We start from the raw sequence: 18,823 nt of genomic DNA on the forward strand, positions 1-18,823 counted from the left end.
AACATTGTTCTACTAGAAATTTTTTAAATTCTGTTTTAAATTTGTTATCATCTTCTAACTGCCTGATGTTGACTGGCAGTGTGTTGTACAGTTTTGCACCGATGTGGCTCACATGCCTTTGTGTATTTGTTCTTTTTGTTCGCTGAGTATGGAGTGCTGCGCTATTACGGGTATTGTAGTTATGAAAGTCGGCATTTGGCTGAAAATCTGCAATGTGGGTCCTGACATACAATACACATTTGTATATGTATAATGATGGTATAGTAAGTATTCTAAGCTTTTTGTATATGGGTTTGCAGTGTGTCTGTGGATGACTGAGTTATTATACGGATGGCCCTCTTCTGCAACAAAAAAATTTGTTTTAGGCGCCCTGTTGTGGAACCCCAAAATATTACTCCGTATGTGGCATGAGACAGAAAATAGCCAAAATATGCCATTCTGGCACCCTCTGAGGAACAAACATTTGCAATAATTCTGAGGGCAAAACAGGCTGAATTAAGTTTCTGTGCAAGTTTTATTACGTGGTCATTAAAATTTTAGTTTTCATCCACATAAATCCCCAGCAATTTTGTGGATGTCACTCTGTCCAAGGCTTTGTCACCCCACACCAGATCGAGATTTACATTTTGACATCTTTTCCCAAACTGCATATAATTTGTTTTATTTACATTCAATGTCAACCAGTTTGCATTGAACCAAGAGTGGATGTAATTTAGTACTTTATCAGCAGTTGTTGGTAGCAATTGCTTTGGTGCAGTTATTATCACACTAGTATCATCTGCAAATATTATTGCTTTGGCTGCATCATCTGAGGTGTGAAAATCATTTATATATGCAAGAAACAGTATGGGGCCCTAGGATGCTGCCTTGTGGTACTCCAATTTCTATATTTTTTGCCTCTGATACTGAATTTATTTTGTGGTTGGAGTAAGTTGATGTCAGTTCTACAACCTGTGTTCTGTTTTTTTAGGTATGATTCAAACCATTTTTTTCCTATCCCATGTATACCCAACACTTCTGATTTTTCTAAACGAATGTCCTGGTTCACAGTGTCAAAAGCTTTGGAGAGGTATAAATTTACTCCTACTACACTACAATCTTTTTCTAGATTTTTGATTATTTGTTCAGTGTACCACATTACTGCTGTTTCAGTGTTTTTACGTGCTTCGAAGCCATGCTGATTTCTGTTTAGTAAATTATGGTCATTTAGATATTTGTTGATTCGGTGCTTCATCAGTTTTTCTAATATTTTTGAAAATGCTGAGAGGTGAGATATTGGGCGATAGTTTTTTACCTTATACTTGTCGCCATTTTTAAATAATGGCTTCACTTTTGAAATTTTCAGCCTTTCTGGAAAAGCTCCTTCACTGAATGATAAATTGGCTATGTGTGCAAAGGGCTTTGCGATTTGTGGTGCTGTCCTTGTTACGATTGACACAGGTACCTCATCTATGCCAGCCGACATTTTGGGTTTCAAGCTTTGTATCACTTTCCACATTTCACTCTCATTTGTTGGCTCTACCCTCATCCTACAAGCTGTTTTTGGATATTCAGGTTTTTCTTCGTTTGTAAATTTTAAGCTTAATTAAGTTGTTGCATTTATGAAATAATTGTTAAAATAATTTGGCAAATCTTGTTTATTAATATTGAAATTTTTAAAATTTTTGAGGCTAATGTCCTGGTTTTCACAACTCTTCCCCATTTCAGTCTTCACAATACCCCATATGGCTTTTGATTTGTTTTCAGACTGTCTTATAAAACTATCATTACTCATGAATTTTGCTTTAGCAATTACTTTTCTATATACCCTCTAGTAATTCCTGACATTCTATGAATTGTGGGTCTGTGGATGTTTTCATTTTAGAAATTGGTCTCTTTAGAGTTCCACAGGAAGTTTTGATGCCAGTTGTGATCCAAGAACTTGGCTTTGTATTGCCATGTGACCTGATTGTTGACAGCTTTTTTGGAAAACACATTCCAAAACATTCCATGAAAATGGAAGAAAAAGGTCTATATGCATCATTTGTATTGGATAGTACTTCTGCCCAAGCCTCATTAGTTAGCGTATTTATGAATTCTACACAGTTTTCTGCAGAAAAATTTCTTTTATACATGAAGTGTGTTTTTTTCTCTTTCAGTGGCCTTGAAGGAATTTTGAGGACAAGAGCATTGTGGTCTGATAAACTCAAACCAGTATTTGTTACTTCAACTTCTGTGCGTCCTACATTTGAAAATATATTATCAATAAGAATGACTGTATTATGTGTTATTCTTGTGGGTGGGTGTGTGTATGTGTGGAAGCAGGTTGAAACTACATAACAGATTTAGGAACTGGTCTTTTAGCCTACTTGCACTCATAAGATTAACATTGAAGTCACCACACACAACTACAGTGGCTCTATCGGTGAACAGAGTGTTAAGCAATATTTCTAATTGGTTAAAGAATATGTCTGCATCACCAGTAGGTGGTCTGTATATTGCTATGACTATGACTTTTCCTGTATTTCATTCAACTGCACAGCTGCTGCTTCAAAATGATTTTCCACACTCAATGATTCAGCTTCACACCTTCTTTTATAGCTGATACTTAGTTTGGTAAATATACATAAACCTCCATTTTTGGTATTTTTTCTACAATATTGGCTTGCCAACTTAAATGGATGAATATTAATGCTACTTAGTTCAAAACTTCTGCACCAATGCTCCACAATGCACATGCAGTCAATATTTGCACTGTTCATAGGTACCTCAAGTTCTAATGATTTATTTCTAAGACACTGAATGTTTAAGCTTAGAATCTGCAGGTGGTGAGGATGAGAACTGGTTATATTTGTATTTACATTTTGTGGTGTCATACTCCGTTCCTTGCCATGGCGAGGTACCAAAAATCCTCCAGAAGGACAGGTGTTCTGCACCTTGTAGGTCATTCACAGGGATATGGTGAGTTGCTTGTTGCTGCTGCTGGTGTAGCTCCCGGTGTCATTGATGCTGTCATTTCTGTTGTTGTTGATGATGATGATGATGATGATGATGATGATGATGATGATGATGATGTAGCTGTTTTTGATACTTCAGGTGTTGGTTCTGTTGTTATTGATATGCTTCCTTGTGAACTGCTAGCACTTGGAGTGTTTTCTTGCAATGTCAGAACATCATCACACTTGACTTGTAGTGGTGATGCTTCAGTTTCAGATTCACCAACTAGTTTGTGGGTATTGTCCTTGAGGGGTATTACGTTTGAAGTGTCACAACTTACTTTCGTTTTGGCATTTACTATTTCTATTATTTTTGCAGTTACGAACTTTTTTCCTAATCTATTTAGGTGGAAACCATGTCTAGTATGGAATCTCCTTCCTAGTTTGCTTATATCAATGAAAGTCACATTTTCAAATTGTCTGCATATCTGTTTCATCTCACTATTTGCACTTTCCACTTCTTTGTTACCGCAGGACCATTCCGCTAGGTCATGACGATGTGGTACTGAAAATACAATGATGTTTGTACATCTTAGTTCATACAGTCGCCTTTTTAGCGAAAGCAACAGATCTTGTTTTTCGTTTCTTGCGACGTCGTTTGTTCCTGCCAGGAAAACGGCAAAGTCTTTGTTGCTTAATGTGGGAATTTTTTCGTGGCTTATTGCAGTTGCTGTGCAGAATTTTGCACCTGGTTTCACCATGGAAGTTAAGCTCACATTGCTTTTATTACGAAAGTCATTAGCTATGTTTCGCCCTTGGCTGTCTGAATATATTTCGATTTTTGTAATTGTTTTGGAGCTACAAAATGTAGGCCTAACTGCGCTGTTTATTTCCTCTTTTCTTTTTCACACAAGCCGATAATCCATCGGAACTACATAAGGTTGGCAGATGTTTGTTTACTAAATTTACGTCGGATTTCTTGTTTTTCTGCGTCAACGAATTTTTTTGTTCTGGCTTATTTACAAGATCCTTTTGCTTTTCACATGGTTCATGAGCACTATCACTAGACATTGCACTTCCACAATCTGTTGTGGAAAGTACTTGAAATTAGTTGCCGTGCACGAAGCTTACATTTATTTCACAATTCTCTTGATCTTGTACTTTTTGTTTGTGGCCGCTCCACTTCACCTTTGTCCACTTTTTGGAAACTGTCGAACTATCTTGCAGAAAACGTGGCGTGTTCACTTCAGTTTTTCTTTCTTGAATTTTAGTAATATCCTTTTTCAGGGCAAAATTTACGTTTTTGTGGAGACACACATTTCGAACTTTTACCTTCGACGCCATCTTGTCGTGTTTCAGTTATGACTGTGTGCACGATTTTTCTTGAGAATACAGCACTGGCCCTCATAAGGCTCAAAGCATTTGATGAAGCCACCGGCACTTTCAAGGCAAAAGATTGTTAATTTCAGTGGAAATTAATAGATCACCCCTGTGTGCTTCCTTAGTTTTGTTAAGAGCATTCAACAGTTTTTTGCTCATAGTTCACAGAAATCTACTCATCTACTCATTCTGCCAGCATGGAATGTATTTCAATCATTCATTCCATACGACATTCAACCATTACATGCCTTCCATGATGATTAATAACACCATTTAGAATTTTGTGAAATCGCTCTTGTGAAAATGGAAGATAAAAATTACCTTTCATGGTTAGTTTTCAGTGATGAGGCCAATGTTCCATTCACATGGGAAGGTGAACAGCCATAGCATATGAGGAACACAGCAGGCACATACCGTGGTTGAGTATGAGAGAGGCTCTGAAGTTTCACATCTTTTACATCATTTCCCAAGAAAATATTTAGACTCATTTCTTTCCAAAAAAAGTTAAAGGAATCATATATCTATGACTATAATAGAGGGAAACATTCCACATGGGAAAAATATATCTAAAAACAAAGATGATGAGACTTACCAAACAAAAGTGCTGGCAGGTCGATAGACATTCAAACAAGCACAAACAAACACACAAAATTCAAGCTTTCGCAACAAACAGTTGCTTCATCAGGGAAGACGGAAGGAGCGGGAAAGACGAAAGGATGTGGGTTTTAAGGGAGAGAGTAAGGAGTCATTCCAATCCCGGGAGCGGAAAGACTTACCTTAGGGGGAAAAAAGGACAGGTATACACTCGCACACACACACACATATCCATCCGCTGTTCACCTTCGTCTTTCCCTCTCCTTCCCTCTTTCCTGATGAAGCAACTGTTTGTTGCGAAAGCTTGAATTTTGTGTGTATGTTTGTGTTTGTTTGCGTGTCTATCGACCTGCCAGCACTTTTGTTTGGTAAGTCTCATCATCTTTGTTTTTAGAATCATATATCTCGATATGTTGAAGATCTGCCTTTTTCCACAACTGTAATAAGATGCAGAAAATTTCATTTTTGGAACAGAACAGTGCACCACCACATTAGCATTTGCACTTGAGAACATTTTGTGTGTGTGTGTGTGTGTGTGTGTGTGTGTGTGTGTGTGTGTGTGTGTGTGTGGTTTTCATTCTCTTCTTTTTTCTGCTTTTTGTAGGGGTTTGCGAAAGACTATCTGTGTGTCTCCCCTTCCGACAACTTTGCGTGAGATGTGACACTGTGTAACAACAGCAGTGAATTCATTAACTCCAGATACGCTCAAAAAAATATTGGGCAAGTTTGACAATTGCCTTGATGTTTGTTGTGTGCCTAGTGGAGGACTTGTGGAACATTTATGAAACATAAATGAAAACTTTGATTCTAAATGTAATTGTAAAAAGTACTTCAAGGCTGTATGTCCATACATTTAAAAACATATTTCCTAATAAAATTGGATGGTCCAATTGAAAATAAAAACTTCCAGTCCTATGTATAAGTTAATATTCATCCCAAGTTTCTATCTTTATTCATGTAAAAAATATAGTCTTGTGAAACCCGATTGACCTTTTTGAAGCAACCTATATTTTGGACTATGATAGGATCATCATTCCCCTTTGAAACTACATGTTGAGAGACAGAAACGATACACACACACCTACTGATGCAACGTGAATAGAAGTATACCTATAAATGAATGATTTGAGTCAATAGAAGTATGCCTATAAATAAATGTTGTTTGTTTGTCCCACATGTGTTCCTACACCAGGCCTGGCAAAGTGTGGCTTGCAAGTCATTCCCCTTCAGTGAGTGCTTCCCCATTGTGTGGTGCCATCACAAGCCCACCACAGCCGTGCCAGCCAACTGCACGGACAACTGTCCGTCAGTTGTCGTGGGTCACGAGCTCTACAATATCAATTCCCCGTACGTAAATAGCGAAAGACGTACATTACTACGACATTGATTTTCATTTAGTTATTTGACTCAAACTCTTATACTTACATTAATGAGTTATCTAAATATTTAGGTTAAATTTATATAACTCGATCTCGACAAGTTCCGCAATATCAGTTTTAGTTTGTGCTGTAGCGAAATGAAGTTGATGTCCCAACAACTCTTTTGACAATGCATTACACTGAGAGATCTAATGTACTTCTTTGAAGAAAGTGTACTTTCACAAATGTATGTTGACTTAAAAAAAGACTAAGAGCAATGTCTGCGAGTTCTGGGAACCGATATTGTGGCAAAATTTAAAAACTGCAGCATCTTCTTTTCTGTTCTTCATTGGATTCTTGAATAAAATTATATCCAGCTCTATACATTCAAAATCCTTATAACAGATATGTAACTCATTGAAGACTTCACCAATTATAGAAGTAAATCTTGAAAATTTTACTTTCCTGTGTTTTTCTTTCAGTTCGCAACAGCTCGAGAAATGACAAATTTTCCATGTTTGGTTGCAATTTAAACAACTTAAGTTTACACCAGAATTTATTAATATCCTTAAACATATGAGAAATTGTGCATTCATTTCCTTGAAAACATAAATGCAAATTATTTAAATTATCTGTAAAATCTGTTTGAAACTCCAATTCTGATAATAAAAAAAATGAAAATAATAATTTTCAAATTTTGAAGCATCCAATTTTAGTTCTCTAATCAAAATCTAGGGAAGTTCTTTTCTACATGGGGGAAAAAGTTAAACATTTTCCTGCAATTAACCAACAAATTTCAGAATGAAGAAGTATATCTCCATATTCCGTGTCTCCTTCCAAAAATTGTTCAAATTTTCAATGGAATGCAGATTGATATCGTCAGTGTATTATATTTGCAATTTTCGTTGCAGCTTTCACTGAGGACAGAAGGCTGTCACTTTTCCTGAACAGTTCTTCCCGATGAATGATGCCATGAAAAGTTAAATAATTTATTCTAGTTTTTCTTAATTGACAAACAAACCTATTTTTCCTGTCAACCGTGGCCGGTGTATCGTAGGTACTAACTGCAGAGCATTTTTAAAAACCACCTATTTTGCGGACAGGCTTTTCGACAGTGTTAAAAATAGCCAAACCTGTTCTGAACACTGAGACTAAAGCACGTAACTTTTCATGTACAGAAAAGTCATCCATTGTTATCAGTTGACTGAGACCTATTCAATCAATAATCTTGGTGAGACACAAAGAATAATATGGATGCTTTGCAATTAAATTGTTTTGTTTCTTCTTTATGCTATTTCACATATCAAGAATTAACAGTGTTACATTACAAGCATATGTTTTAAAATGTACAGTTGCATCAACATGGCCCAATGCTTTTGACATTCCTGGTGCACATTCTTTCACGAGTAATCCATCAGAGAAGCATTTCTGAGCTTCTGATAATTTTAAGCATATCAGAGATGATGTAGTTAAACTGCTTTTGTTTTGTGTGAAGTCATGGAGTGAAGAGAAATGTTGAGCAAGATTACTACCTTTGTTTTGATTTAAGTATTTTTACAAGGTTTGTGCACAAAAAAGTTCTTACTTTCACTTAATCATTTTCACAGGGTTTGTGTACAAAAAAGTACTTACTCTCTTACTCCTCATTAAAAAGAAAGTTTTCAGTATTCTTTAGTTTTGACATTCTTAAGAACCATAATAGAAAAATAGCCAGAGCAATAACAAGAACCACAACCAGAATGGTGGTCACAGTAATAACCAAATGACGAACTGAATGATAGTGCAATACAAAGAAGAGTAAATCTGAACAGAATGTCGAGAACATGCAGACGAACAAAACCACAGTGCCTCTTCGAAGTCAAAGAGATGCTGCCCCACTCGACTCCTGATAAATGAGGAAACCGAAGTCTGTGGCCAAGTCATGATAACAATGTGTGGTTAGAGTTGGAGGGGGAAGCACTCACTGGAGGAGTCTGTCTCATGAGCCACACTTTGCCAGGCCTGTCCTACACCATATGCTCAACTGTAATGAAACTTTGGTGAGTAGTTGTGTGCAATCTGCATAGTTTTCTGAATTAGTACATCCATTTTGCAACAGTTGGCACAAGAGTCATTTTAACAAATGTTTTTCATGTAGTTTAGCACTGGTACACGTGTTTCTGGTGTAAAAGTGAGCATACATGATGTAATTGAATTGACTCAAATACCAACAGTGACATTTCATTTGTGTGTTATATAACACCTGGTGTTGATTGTGCAATTCCCATTGCCAGTTGACATTAGATAATAGATACCACACACATTTTCTTTTTTCCCCAATGAGTTTGTAATAGTCATCACAAGGCATTACTTTCACTCCCAAATCAATTATGCCACCCAAATGACAAAGTGATATGTTGATCTACACATCAAGCATAAAAGAAAAAGGCATCACGAGCTTCAGAAACAGATGACAAAAGAGACGCAAGACACAACTGCTGGAGTATGCAATGTTCAAGCCTACTCATCTGAAACAGTCAAGTAATGGAAAGCAAAACTGGATACCATTTGAGTACGTACCACTCGATCCAGAAGAACACTGTATGCTAATTTACAGCATGGTGCATTCCATTATGATGCTAATTATGATTACAGTCTTCATTAAAGGGTAATTATGGGGAAAATGGTTTAATTACATGTGTATCATAGTGTCCTCAAATTTAAAAATGAAATACATGGAATGTGCTGCATGGATGGAGAAATTAAATTGCTATAATTAAATTCACCATCCAAACTATAACGTAGGTATCAAGTGACACAAGCCAATTGAAAAAATTCTTGAAAACAAACACAAATACAATCCATGTTTCTGAATGACATCATTCGGTGCAAAATATATGTTGTGTAAGAATTACATGACAACAGTCAAAGTGCAAATGCAAATTATCATCATGCAGGATTACTACCACCACTGCCAAACACAGATCCGAAATTTATTTAAATTTATTTCATGAGAAACACTGATTGACAAATTGATCAATGTTTCCAATTCAACAAAGGTACTAAGTGAGAAATGGTCACCGGATTACAAATTTTATTCAGTCCACATAATGTTGTTAATATGATTGTACAGAACTGCCGAATGGTAAACATATGTATCAATGGACTGGACTGGACTGGACTGTGCTGTCAAACAATCACAAGCGCTCATAAAAAGTGCACACAATACATAGGGTTCTGACAAAATTTAACAGCACAAAAACTGAGAAACAGTACTGACAGACACTCCAAGATACTATACTCCAACACATAAAAACAATTACATGAAAATGGAAAACTTCCAAAATGGGCCTCTTTGTATGCAAATAACAAGCTTATAAAATCAGTGTGCCACAGAAAACAGGAAAATAAGTAATATGTCATTCACTGACTTAATGCATGCTGTGGGCCCATCTGAAAAGAAGCCAATCACGTAAGTTTGCAATACAGTTGCCCATATTTTTGTATTACATTCACATGCAGTCCTACATGAGAGGAAATAAAAGAACTTTTGTTAATTGGACAATCATCATTGGATTCTCACGCTATTTCCACGTGTGTTCAAACAGAAATTGAAATCTTCAATGCATTTCATTGTCAAGCAACATGTTTTTGGAGAGACGTACTGTTTGATGTATTATACTGAATTACGAAATAGGGAATTGTCACAAGCATACATTTTGGTTTGGTTGGAAGGAAGAAATCACACATCAAATTACTCAAGTTATCTCGGCAAAAATACCATATGTTGACACTGACATAAAATTATTTGAAGAGTGTCACCAAAAACAATTCATCATGCACGTCTCACAGAAAATGCACGAAATAAAACCCAAGAGACTTACTAGTCAAGACTATCTCTGGCAAAGACAGATATCTACTCAAACATCAATGATCACTTTAAACAATAAAACAGTTATGCTGAATTTAATGAGCATTTGTTTGTACTGTATTCATTGTTACTCTTGAAAACAAAGCACATATCAATGTCAAGTATTGCAATTCAGTGAAATCTATGAAGTAAATTAGCAAATGTAGCAATATGGCAGTTTGTTTGAGTGGGAAACACCTCATCTCTCAATGAAATTGCTCAACATCAACTGGAATGTTAAATTAGTAGCAACAAAGCAGTATGGCACATTTTATCACTTTCAATCCATGAACGACATGTAACACTCATTCATTGGGCAGTGCACCTGAAAATGGACAGAGTGTGTACTTTATAACATAAAATGCACATGCAAGGGCATTGTTATCACCACCATCAACAACATTAACTACATTTTTCTCATTGGGCAGGGATGATGTGTTTGATAAGACTCTACTCTACTCTCAACTGCCAACATACTACATATGGAATGCATCAGCAACAAATTTCAACCTCGCAAATAAGGTAAAGCAGTTGCGGGACACTCCAAATTATATTTAATCAACACATTAGGCCGTCTGTATACTATTCACCCACACAATGCAGAATGCTTCTGCTTGTGATTACTGTCACTGTATGTCAACCAACTTCCTTCCAAGAACTGAGAACAGTGAATGGTGAAGTATGTACCACTTTCATGAAGCTTGCCAAAAATTAAATCATCTTGAAAATGATGCATATTGGGACATTTCATTCACTAATGCATCGAATACTGCTCAGGCACAACAAATATGAACATTAGTTGCAATCATGGTGATGTGCTTCCCACTCCATCCGTTAGATCCTTGACAAAAACACAAAGCCTAACAAGTGAAAACACCCCACATCATTTGCATGCTATGGCATTTAATTCACACCAAACTTGTTAAATGAGGCACTGGTTTTGACTGAGGACATAAGCTTACCATTCTTCGAAACATAAATTCACCATGACTTTGCAACAGCACCACACTTTCCGAGAAAAGATGATAAACAATATCATCAAAACCTATGTTTTTAACCAGAAAATTACAATACGAGATTTACTGTTGCCATGTATCCCACTGATTCTAACAGGTATGCTATTTGCAGTGTCTGGAGCAACTTGCATTTACAACAACCATCAACAAAGTGCAGGGACAATGACAAAGTGTGTGGGCTAAATTTGGTAGATCCATGCTTCTCACGTAGACAGCTGTATGTGGCCTTCTCATGCATTGGAAAACATTTTGACTTATTCATGTATGCACCAGAAGGAAAAAGAAACAGAAAAATTATGTATCCAGCAAAACTTCAATGAAAAGAATTTAAACACAAATAATTTCTTTCTTTGAGTGGCACTCAACGCATGTGGGTACTCACTAGTACCTACGTATTTTAGATTCCTGTTCACAAGAAAACTGTAAAGTATTGCAATAATTTGTTCTTTTTAAGTGCCTGTGTGCGAATTGGTGGTTTGTCTTTAAAGGTGAATGGTGGTATGTCTTGTAAACTTTTGTTTAAGTCCATTCCAAACTTTTCATCATTGCAATATTATTTTTTTGTCACAGGATCATAGTTTTCTGGTCAATCAATCTCAAAATGTGATAAGTAAGCAAAGCTACAAAGGATCACATTTCAGGAGGCAAATAAGTGATCCAGGGAGAAAACTATGAGGGAATTGTGCATCAAAATTACTACAGGAACACTATAGCTCCAGAAGAAATATAAAATAATTACCTGTAGTCAATTACAACCCGGCTGGCTAATTCTTTCAGAGTTAGTGCTTCTTGATTCTGAGGTGTTTCCGATACCACAAAATACTGTGCAATGAATGGATTGTTTGACAAACTCAGGGAGAAAGTGGCATGAGGAAAAAGATTGTACGGAAATATTCGCATCCTGTTGTTGGATACTGAGAGAACTCTGGAAAAAAAAATTAAAATATAGTATCAATTAATGAAAGAGCAACCATTATCATTTAAAATGACAGCTTCTGAAGCTAATGTTTCTCCAACTTTGCTTTCCACTCATAAACAAACAGATTTCTAAGGGAGGTATAATGTACATCGAAGTGAATCATTATGTAACATCGACATTACTTTCTCCCACTTTTAATCTTAATTGAATATGATAAGAAATATGCAAAACAATAAGTTGTTGGAGATCGGTGTATTTGCTCCACAGGGCAATACTGCAAAACAAGGTCTTCAAAAAATGGCTCTGAGCACTATGGGTCTTAACATCTGAGGTCATCAGTCCCCTAGAACTTAGAACTACTTAAACCTAACTAACCTAAGGACATCACACACATCCATGCCCAAGGTAGGATTCGAACCTGTGACTGTAGCGGTTGCGACCAGACTGAAGCACCTAGAACCGCTCGACCACACCGGCTGTCTTGGTACGACGTAATAATTTTAATGTATTTTGGTAACTTTTGTATAGAACTTCATATTTAAGTTTGTTATTAAATTTACTTCTCCTATAAGATTATTATTCAATGAAAATATTATTACACAATGCAAAAAATTTTTCCAAATTTCATTGGAAGTTTCACTAACATATTTATGATATTTAATCAGTGAAGCAGACATGGACTGGTCAAAATAATATGATCACCCTCTTAACATGGGATGGGAAACTGACAAGATTATGTAAAGTAAATTGTGGAATAAAATATAAGATCTGCAATTTCAATATTTTAGGATTTTAATTCAAGGCACTTCTAGACAGAGTGTGTGTAACAACAGAGACAGTCACTATAGCAAGCTGTGTATATAGTCTTAGAGCCATTCCAAGAACCATTTAATATTTCTGTAACAAATTTTACAGATTGGAAAAAATAAGAGAGAAATTGGTAATACACACATTTCTTTACTAGGAAAGTGTCTAACTGCTGTTACCTGGCATTTTCATTCATTTTTTTTTCCTTGAGCTAATGATTTTTTGTTGAAGTTGACAACTGATGTGTTTATTTTACTTTAGTTATTTATCAAATGTATGCATGTTCCATGGATTCAAATAGTGATGAGCTTGCCCTGGGTGTGAAATTTGTCAAGATTATGAGTATGTGTATTTACATAATTGAAAACTCAACATATTTACAATGAAAATAATATCACAAAAATAATACAAGTGATAAAGTAAGACTATCTTCTCACTTCAAAGGTGTCATGTTGAGAACCATGTTTGGCAGGCCCCCTTGTTGTCATACTGTTGGACAGTCAGTCTGCAATACATATTAACAGAATTACATAAACTAAGTAATGACTAAATGCAAATAACCCAAATTCTATAATATTTTTATTAACATTAAACAATCATGAAACTATTTTAAGCAGTCACTTATTTTATAAGCTCCCATTCACAAATTCCTGAACAGAGTAGTAAGAGTGATACGGCAGATATCTGATGTATTGCAATGTTGAAAAGGGATTCACTGTCTCTGAAGATTTTTAAGTCTATGTAAAATCAGTTGAAAATTTTTTATGAGCATACTCAGCACCTTGAGGTAATTCACTGGGCTGCCACTTGGACATTAGGCACCACCCAATGTCTCCTATGTCTCTTGTCATCACACAACTGGCACATATGATGTGACAATCACTTCGCATCCACTATTACAAAGCATGGCCACCTGTTGAGAAATCACAGCTGGAGTGGCCATGCATGATGGCTGCACAGCCCCTCTCAGTGCCATCTGTGACATGCCATCTATGTACGTGATCACCACCCAGCGATTGCTCTGAGTCTGCTCTCACTCATCATCCTATTTACTGCACTAGCTAGAGCTGTACTGTATCTGTCTTGCCACATGGCTATGTCATGCATTGCATCTGACCGGTTTTGGAGAAGCTGTCTTTTGTTTTCTGCATTGGGAGTTACAACATAATCGGTGAAGATCATCAGCATCTTTTCATGTTTATTATGTACCCGTGAGCCCTGTGCAACAGGCTACCTTACCACGTGTGTCAATGGAAGTTGTGCTATGGCAGTTTCAACAACAGTAGTTGGGGGACAGAAATGCCAAGAAGCTTTACTGTATGCGTTGCTCTCCTGCCCATCGGCTACAAATCTGCCATTGAAGTTCCCACCATATGATGAGCCAGCAAAAGAGTGGGAAGCATATGGGAAGTGCGTCCAGCAGCACTTTGCTGCATTCCAGGTGATGGATCCAGCTGTAGTAAAATCACTTTTCCTATTATGGATCTCAGCAAATAAATAACAGCTCTTCTACAAACCGGCCCCTCTCACGGAACTGGCACACCTGACCTTTGACAAAATGTTTGCTCTACCAATTACTTAATTTCACCCACACTGCCATGTCATTTTATCTCGTGTGGAATTTTATAAGTGCCATAAACAGCCAAATCAATCATACCATGCATGGGCAGCGGAAGTGCGGAGATTCAGTAGGGAATGTCATTTTGTGACTCCTGTAAATAAGGAATTGTAGGCAAAGGTGGTGATAGGGATGCAATCATTCGGACAGCTCTGGATATGGAGGTGTGTCAGAAAGCTCTGAAATTTCAGAACCTGACTTTGTAGGCCATTTTAAAATGGGACTAATCCTTTGAAGTTTCCAAGGCCATGGGGTGTCGAATAGAATTCTGGGGCAAGGTGGCAGCCATCATGTTAGACCCGGGCCCCACTCCGGCTCATCTCAAACAAGGAAAAGGACCTCGGCCCTCCAAACAGTGCTCATTTCCATCACGCCTGGACTGTTTACGAACACGCCAGCCAAGACTGTATCGACATGTGAGCACAGTGTGAGGCACGCTAGAAGGAAGGACATCTTGTGTGTCTACTGTGCTCTTGACAAAAAACTCACTTTGGCAGGACCTAACAAACATTTACACGAATTCGTTGAAGTCTCATACCACAGTGGTGTCATCTAAGTGTAGTGGGTCTAATGTAGCTGTGGGAAAAGCAGAGTTAAACACGGGCAATCCTTGCTTGTCAGGATGGGTGTGCGACTTTAGTGGAAGACAACAATGGATGTACTCACAATCCTTTACTTAATCACTGAATTCCACTCTTCCATGAACAAAAACAAGTCTTCAATTATTCCATCCCATTAGTACAGTCACTGCACAACATATCGTCCTCCACATAATATTCCACATTGAGCATCAGGCAAAGTAATGGCCAGTGGTGCAGACAGGTGAGTTGCTCCACAGTGTAATGGTGACATGGCATGTTGACTCTGCAACAATGATGCAGACGCTGCACAAGGCTTCATACAGCTGTGGTGCACAGCAAGGTCAGCCTGCAGAGTCATCTGTCGGTATGGCAGGCCACAATGCCCAGAGGCACGGTGATGGTATTGGCCAGGGTCAACCTGTGGACCAACCGACTGCAGAGCAGGGGCAGGTGGCTGGTGGAGAGTTGCCTGCCCCGGTTCGGCAGACAGGTAAGGGTCACTGGTTCACTACCCACTGGCAGCAGAGTTATGGCGATGGCTCCGAGTGACACAGACTGGGTGTCACTTACTGTCCAGCTGGCCAAGCGATATAAGCTGGTATAGCTGCAGTTAAATGCTGCTTCTGCCTGCTGATTCCATAGTAACAGTGGTATTTCTGGGGTTTGCAGAAGCATCTGGAGTGTGTTTATGACTGGAAGGTGTGGCATAAATGGCAGCAGCTCAGCCAAGTTGCATCAATTAGGTGACATTGGGCTGTGGCCTGGTTCTGGCACTCGTGGTCCGATGGCACAGGAGCTGATCATGCAGCACCTGCTATCTGGCTTTGGCGTTGTTACAGTTCTGGGCTCCAACTTCTGTTGCTTACAAGTTCTCCTATATTTTTATCCTTTACATAAAAAACTGTTCATCATGCTCACTTTGCACAATAAACAAGTTCAGCTACAAACTCACACTCGTGCCTCTGCATACCGGGGTATCGTCTCAGTTGTGCGACTGGATTCCTGATTTCCTGTCAGGAAGGTCGCAGTTCGTAGTAATAGACGGAAAATCATCGAGTAAAACTGAAGTGGTTATCAGGTGTTCCCCAGGGAAGCGTCCTGGGACCTCTGCTGTTCCTGATCTATATAAATGACCTGAGTGACAATCTGAGCAGTTCTCTTAGGTTGTTCGCAGATGATGCTGTAATTTACCGTCTAGTAAGGTCATCCGAAGTCCAATATCAGTTGCAAAGCGATTTAGAAAAGATTGCTGTATGTGTGGCAGGTGGCAGTTGACGCTAAATAACGAAAAGTGTGAGGTGATCCACATGAGTCCCAAAAGAAATCCGATGGAAATCGATTACTCGATAAATAGTACAATTCTCAAGGCTGTCAATTCAACTAAGTACCTGGGTGTTAAAATTACGAACAACTTCAGTTGGAAAGACCACATAGATAATATTGTGGGGAAGGCGAGCCAAAGGTTGTGTTTCATTGGCAGGACACTTAGAAGATGCAACAAGTCTTCTAAAGAGACAGCTTACACTACACTCGTTCGTCCTCTATTAGAATATTGCTGCGCAGTGTGGGAGCCTTTCCAGGTGGGATTGACAGAGGACATCGAAAGGGTGCAAAAAAGGACAGCTCGTTTTGTATTATCACGTAATAGGGGAGAGAGTGTGGCAGATATGATACGCTGGGATGGAAGTCATTAAAGCAAAGACGTCTTTCGTCGCGGCGAGATCTATTTACGAAATTTCAGTCACCAACTTTCTCTTCCGAATGCGAAAATATTTTGTTGAGCCCAACCTACATAGCTAGGAGTGATCATCAAGATAAAATAAGAGAAATCAGAGCTCGAACAGAAAGGTTTAGGTGTTCGTTTTTCCCGCGCGCTGTTCGGGAGTGGAATGGTAGAGAGATAGTATGATTGTGGTTCGATGAACCCTCTGCCAGGCACTTAAATGTGAATTGCAGAGTAAGCATGTAGATCTAACCAAATCCTGTATGCCTTGACTACCAGGTTTAAGATGAGAACATCAAATTTCTTTCCCTGCACTTCCGCTGTCGTTAAGCCATGTTTAACATGTACCTGTAATCAGCGAGGACGTCATTTTGATGGAGAGGGTCCACGAATATGGTTGTTCTCGGCAGTTTGCAGGATTTGACCCCAATCCAGAGAACGCATCCCGTGCCACCACTGATTTTAACAGAGGTAGTTACGCCCACGATTGCGCAGAATGAACTTGTGGAAGTGGCCACGTTTCACAAGCACCTTGTAGTGGAATGGCGTAGAGGCCACCAAAACGGTGGGTTTCCGCACCGAGATGGACAGCTTGCATCCTGTAATCTACTACACTCTGATAGGGGTGGAGGAAATCATTCCTCAGGATGACATCCAAATCTTGCCTTTGTTTTCGGATTACATCCATTTCTAAAGACTAGTGGCTGGCTCCGATTTTCAATTTAAGTAGGCAATACCCAAGCGAGTACGATTATTTTTTCGCTCAGACCACTACTGTGGTAACGGGGTGGTTTTAACACTCATCTATCCCCATGTCCTATGAATAGTATGCTGGTTTGGGCCCCAGTGGCGATAAGCACTCTTACATTTTTTCCTCAAACTTTGATATTGAGGAGGATACTTGCCACCTCATTTACGACACCGTGGCAGACTGGGTGCATGAATTTTACAGAGGGCATGGTCAGGCAGCGTGACTTCCCCCCCGACAATTTCTCGGCTGATTTTGGGGTTGTGGTGGATTGTTGTTGACTTGTTGCCTCAGCTGATTGTGCGAGGGGCCCCCGTTTCCCGGGTTCTGCAGGCAGTTTCTACTCATATGCCGTATAGTTCCACACAAAGAACAATAAGGTGCACGGCAGCATGGCCTGCCTTTCGGCAGCATTGGTATGCCTGCTTGTATTTAAAAATTGGACGCGGTTGTTCATTCGGATGCACCGAACTGGCAATAAAATGCCCTACCTCCTCTTGCATCATTATGAGTCTTAAGGCATTGTGAACCAAGGCAGGTGATGCTATTTTTACCTCTCCTCCAACACACAGGTCGCCTGCTCAATTAACATCTCTTTACGGTCAGAATCTGAACCCAGCGTATAAGTGCGGCAAGCCACAGTGCGGATTCAGTCAGCAACTGTCTCTACATCCTCCCCTTGCTTCGGGTGGAGGGTGGACAACTTGTCCCTGTAATAGCTGGCGTCACACCTGTCCGAATAACTCTCTCTCAACCCAGCCTCTAACATGACAAAAGAGACGCTGTCCCTAAGGGTGTGAACTGATTCAATATATGTACGGGCATCACCTGCCAATTAAAGGTGGAGTATATTTAATAGGAAATTGTTTGGCCAAGCGCGAGCGTGGCCTAATCCTTGGACAGTTTGTAGAAAGGAATTTATTTGTTCATTAGGTTTCCCAGAAAACATTGGAATGAAATTGACTGAAGAGAAACTGTTAGCCAAAGTTACAATGGAAGGCTGGGGTACTGTGCTACTTAAGGTGCTTGCAGCCATCATTTGCGGTGCAGCAGGGTGTGTTTCTGATGCACTTAGATCAACAGACTGGGTTTAAGCCAATTTTTGGCATTCTTCCATCAATTCTATCTTTCTCAACATTAACTTAATGACTTGTAGTTGAAGGGCAACTACTGGGTCTGGTTTTTCCATAGGTGGGGAGTTCCCTTCGCCAGTGGCGGTACTATGGGTTTGAGGCATGGTTACAATATTAGGACACCTAGTGCTCGCCGAAAACT

At 38.8% G+C, this 18,823-nt stretch overlaps 1 protein-coding gene across 4 annotated transcripts in view; it reads right to left on the minus strand.

Annotated features, from left to right (window-relative positions):
- Nucleotides 1-18,823, minus strand: part of LOC124723123 (leucine-rich repeat protein 1-like) — a 145,387-nt gene that overhangs the window by 12,161 nt on the left and 114,403 nt on the right. For 3 of the 4 annotated variants that reach the window (XM_047248305.1, XM_047248306.1, XM_047248307.1), the window contains exon 6: nt 11,892-12,077. In XM_047248305.1, coding sequence (XP_047104261.1) covers nt 11,892-12,077 — 186 coding nt within the window. Of the gene's footprint in view, nt 1-11,891; nt 12,078-12,711; nt 13,384-18,823 lie in introns of those variants that run through there. The other variant, XM_047248308.1, reaches the window with a different exon arrangement.

This window comes from Schistocerca piceifrons, chromosome X (assembly GCF_021461385.2).
Source record: "Schistocerca piceifrons isolate TAMUIC-IGC-003096 chromosome X, iqSchPice1.1, whole genome shotgun sequence".
Taxonomy (NCBI): Eukaryota; Metazoa; Arthropoda; class Insecta; order Orthoptera; family Acrididae; genus Schistocerca; species Schistocerca piceifrons.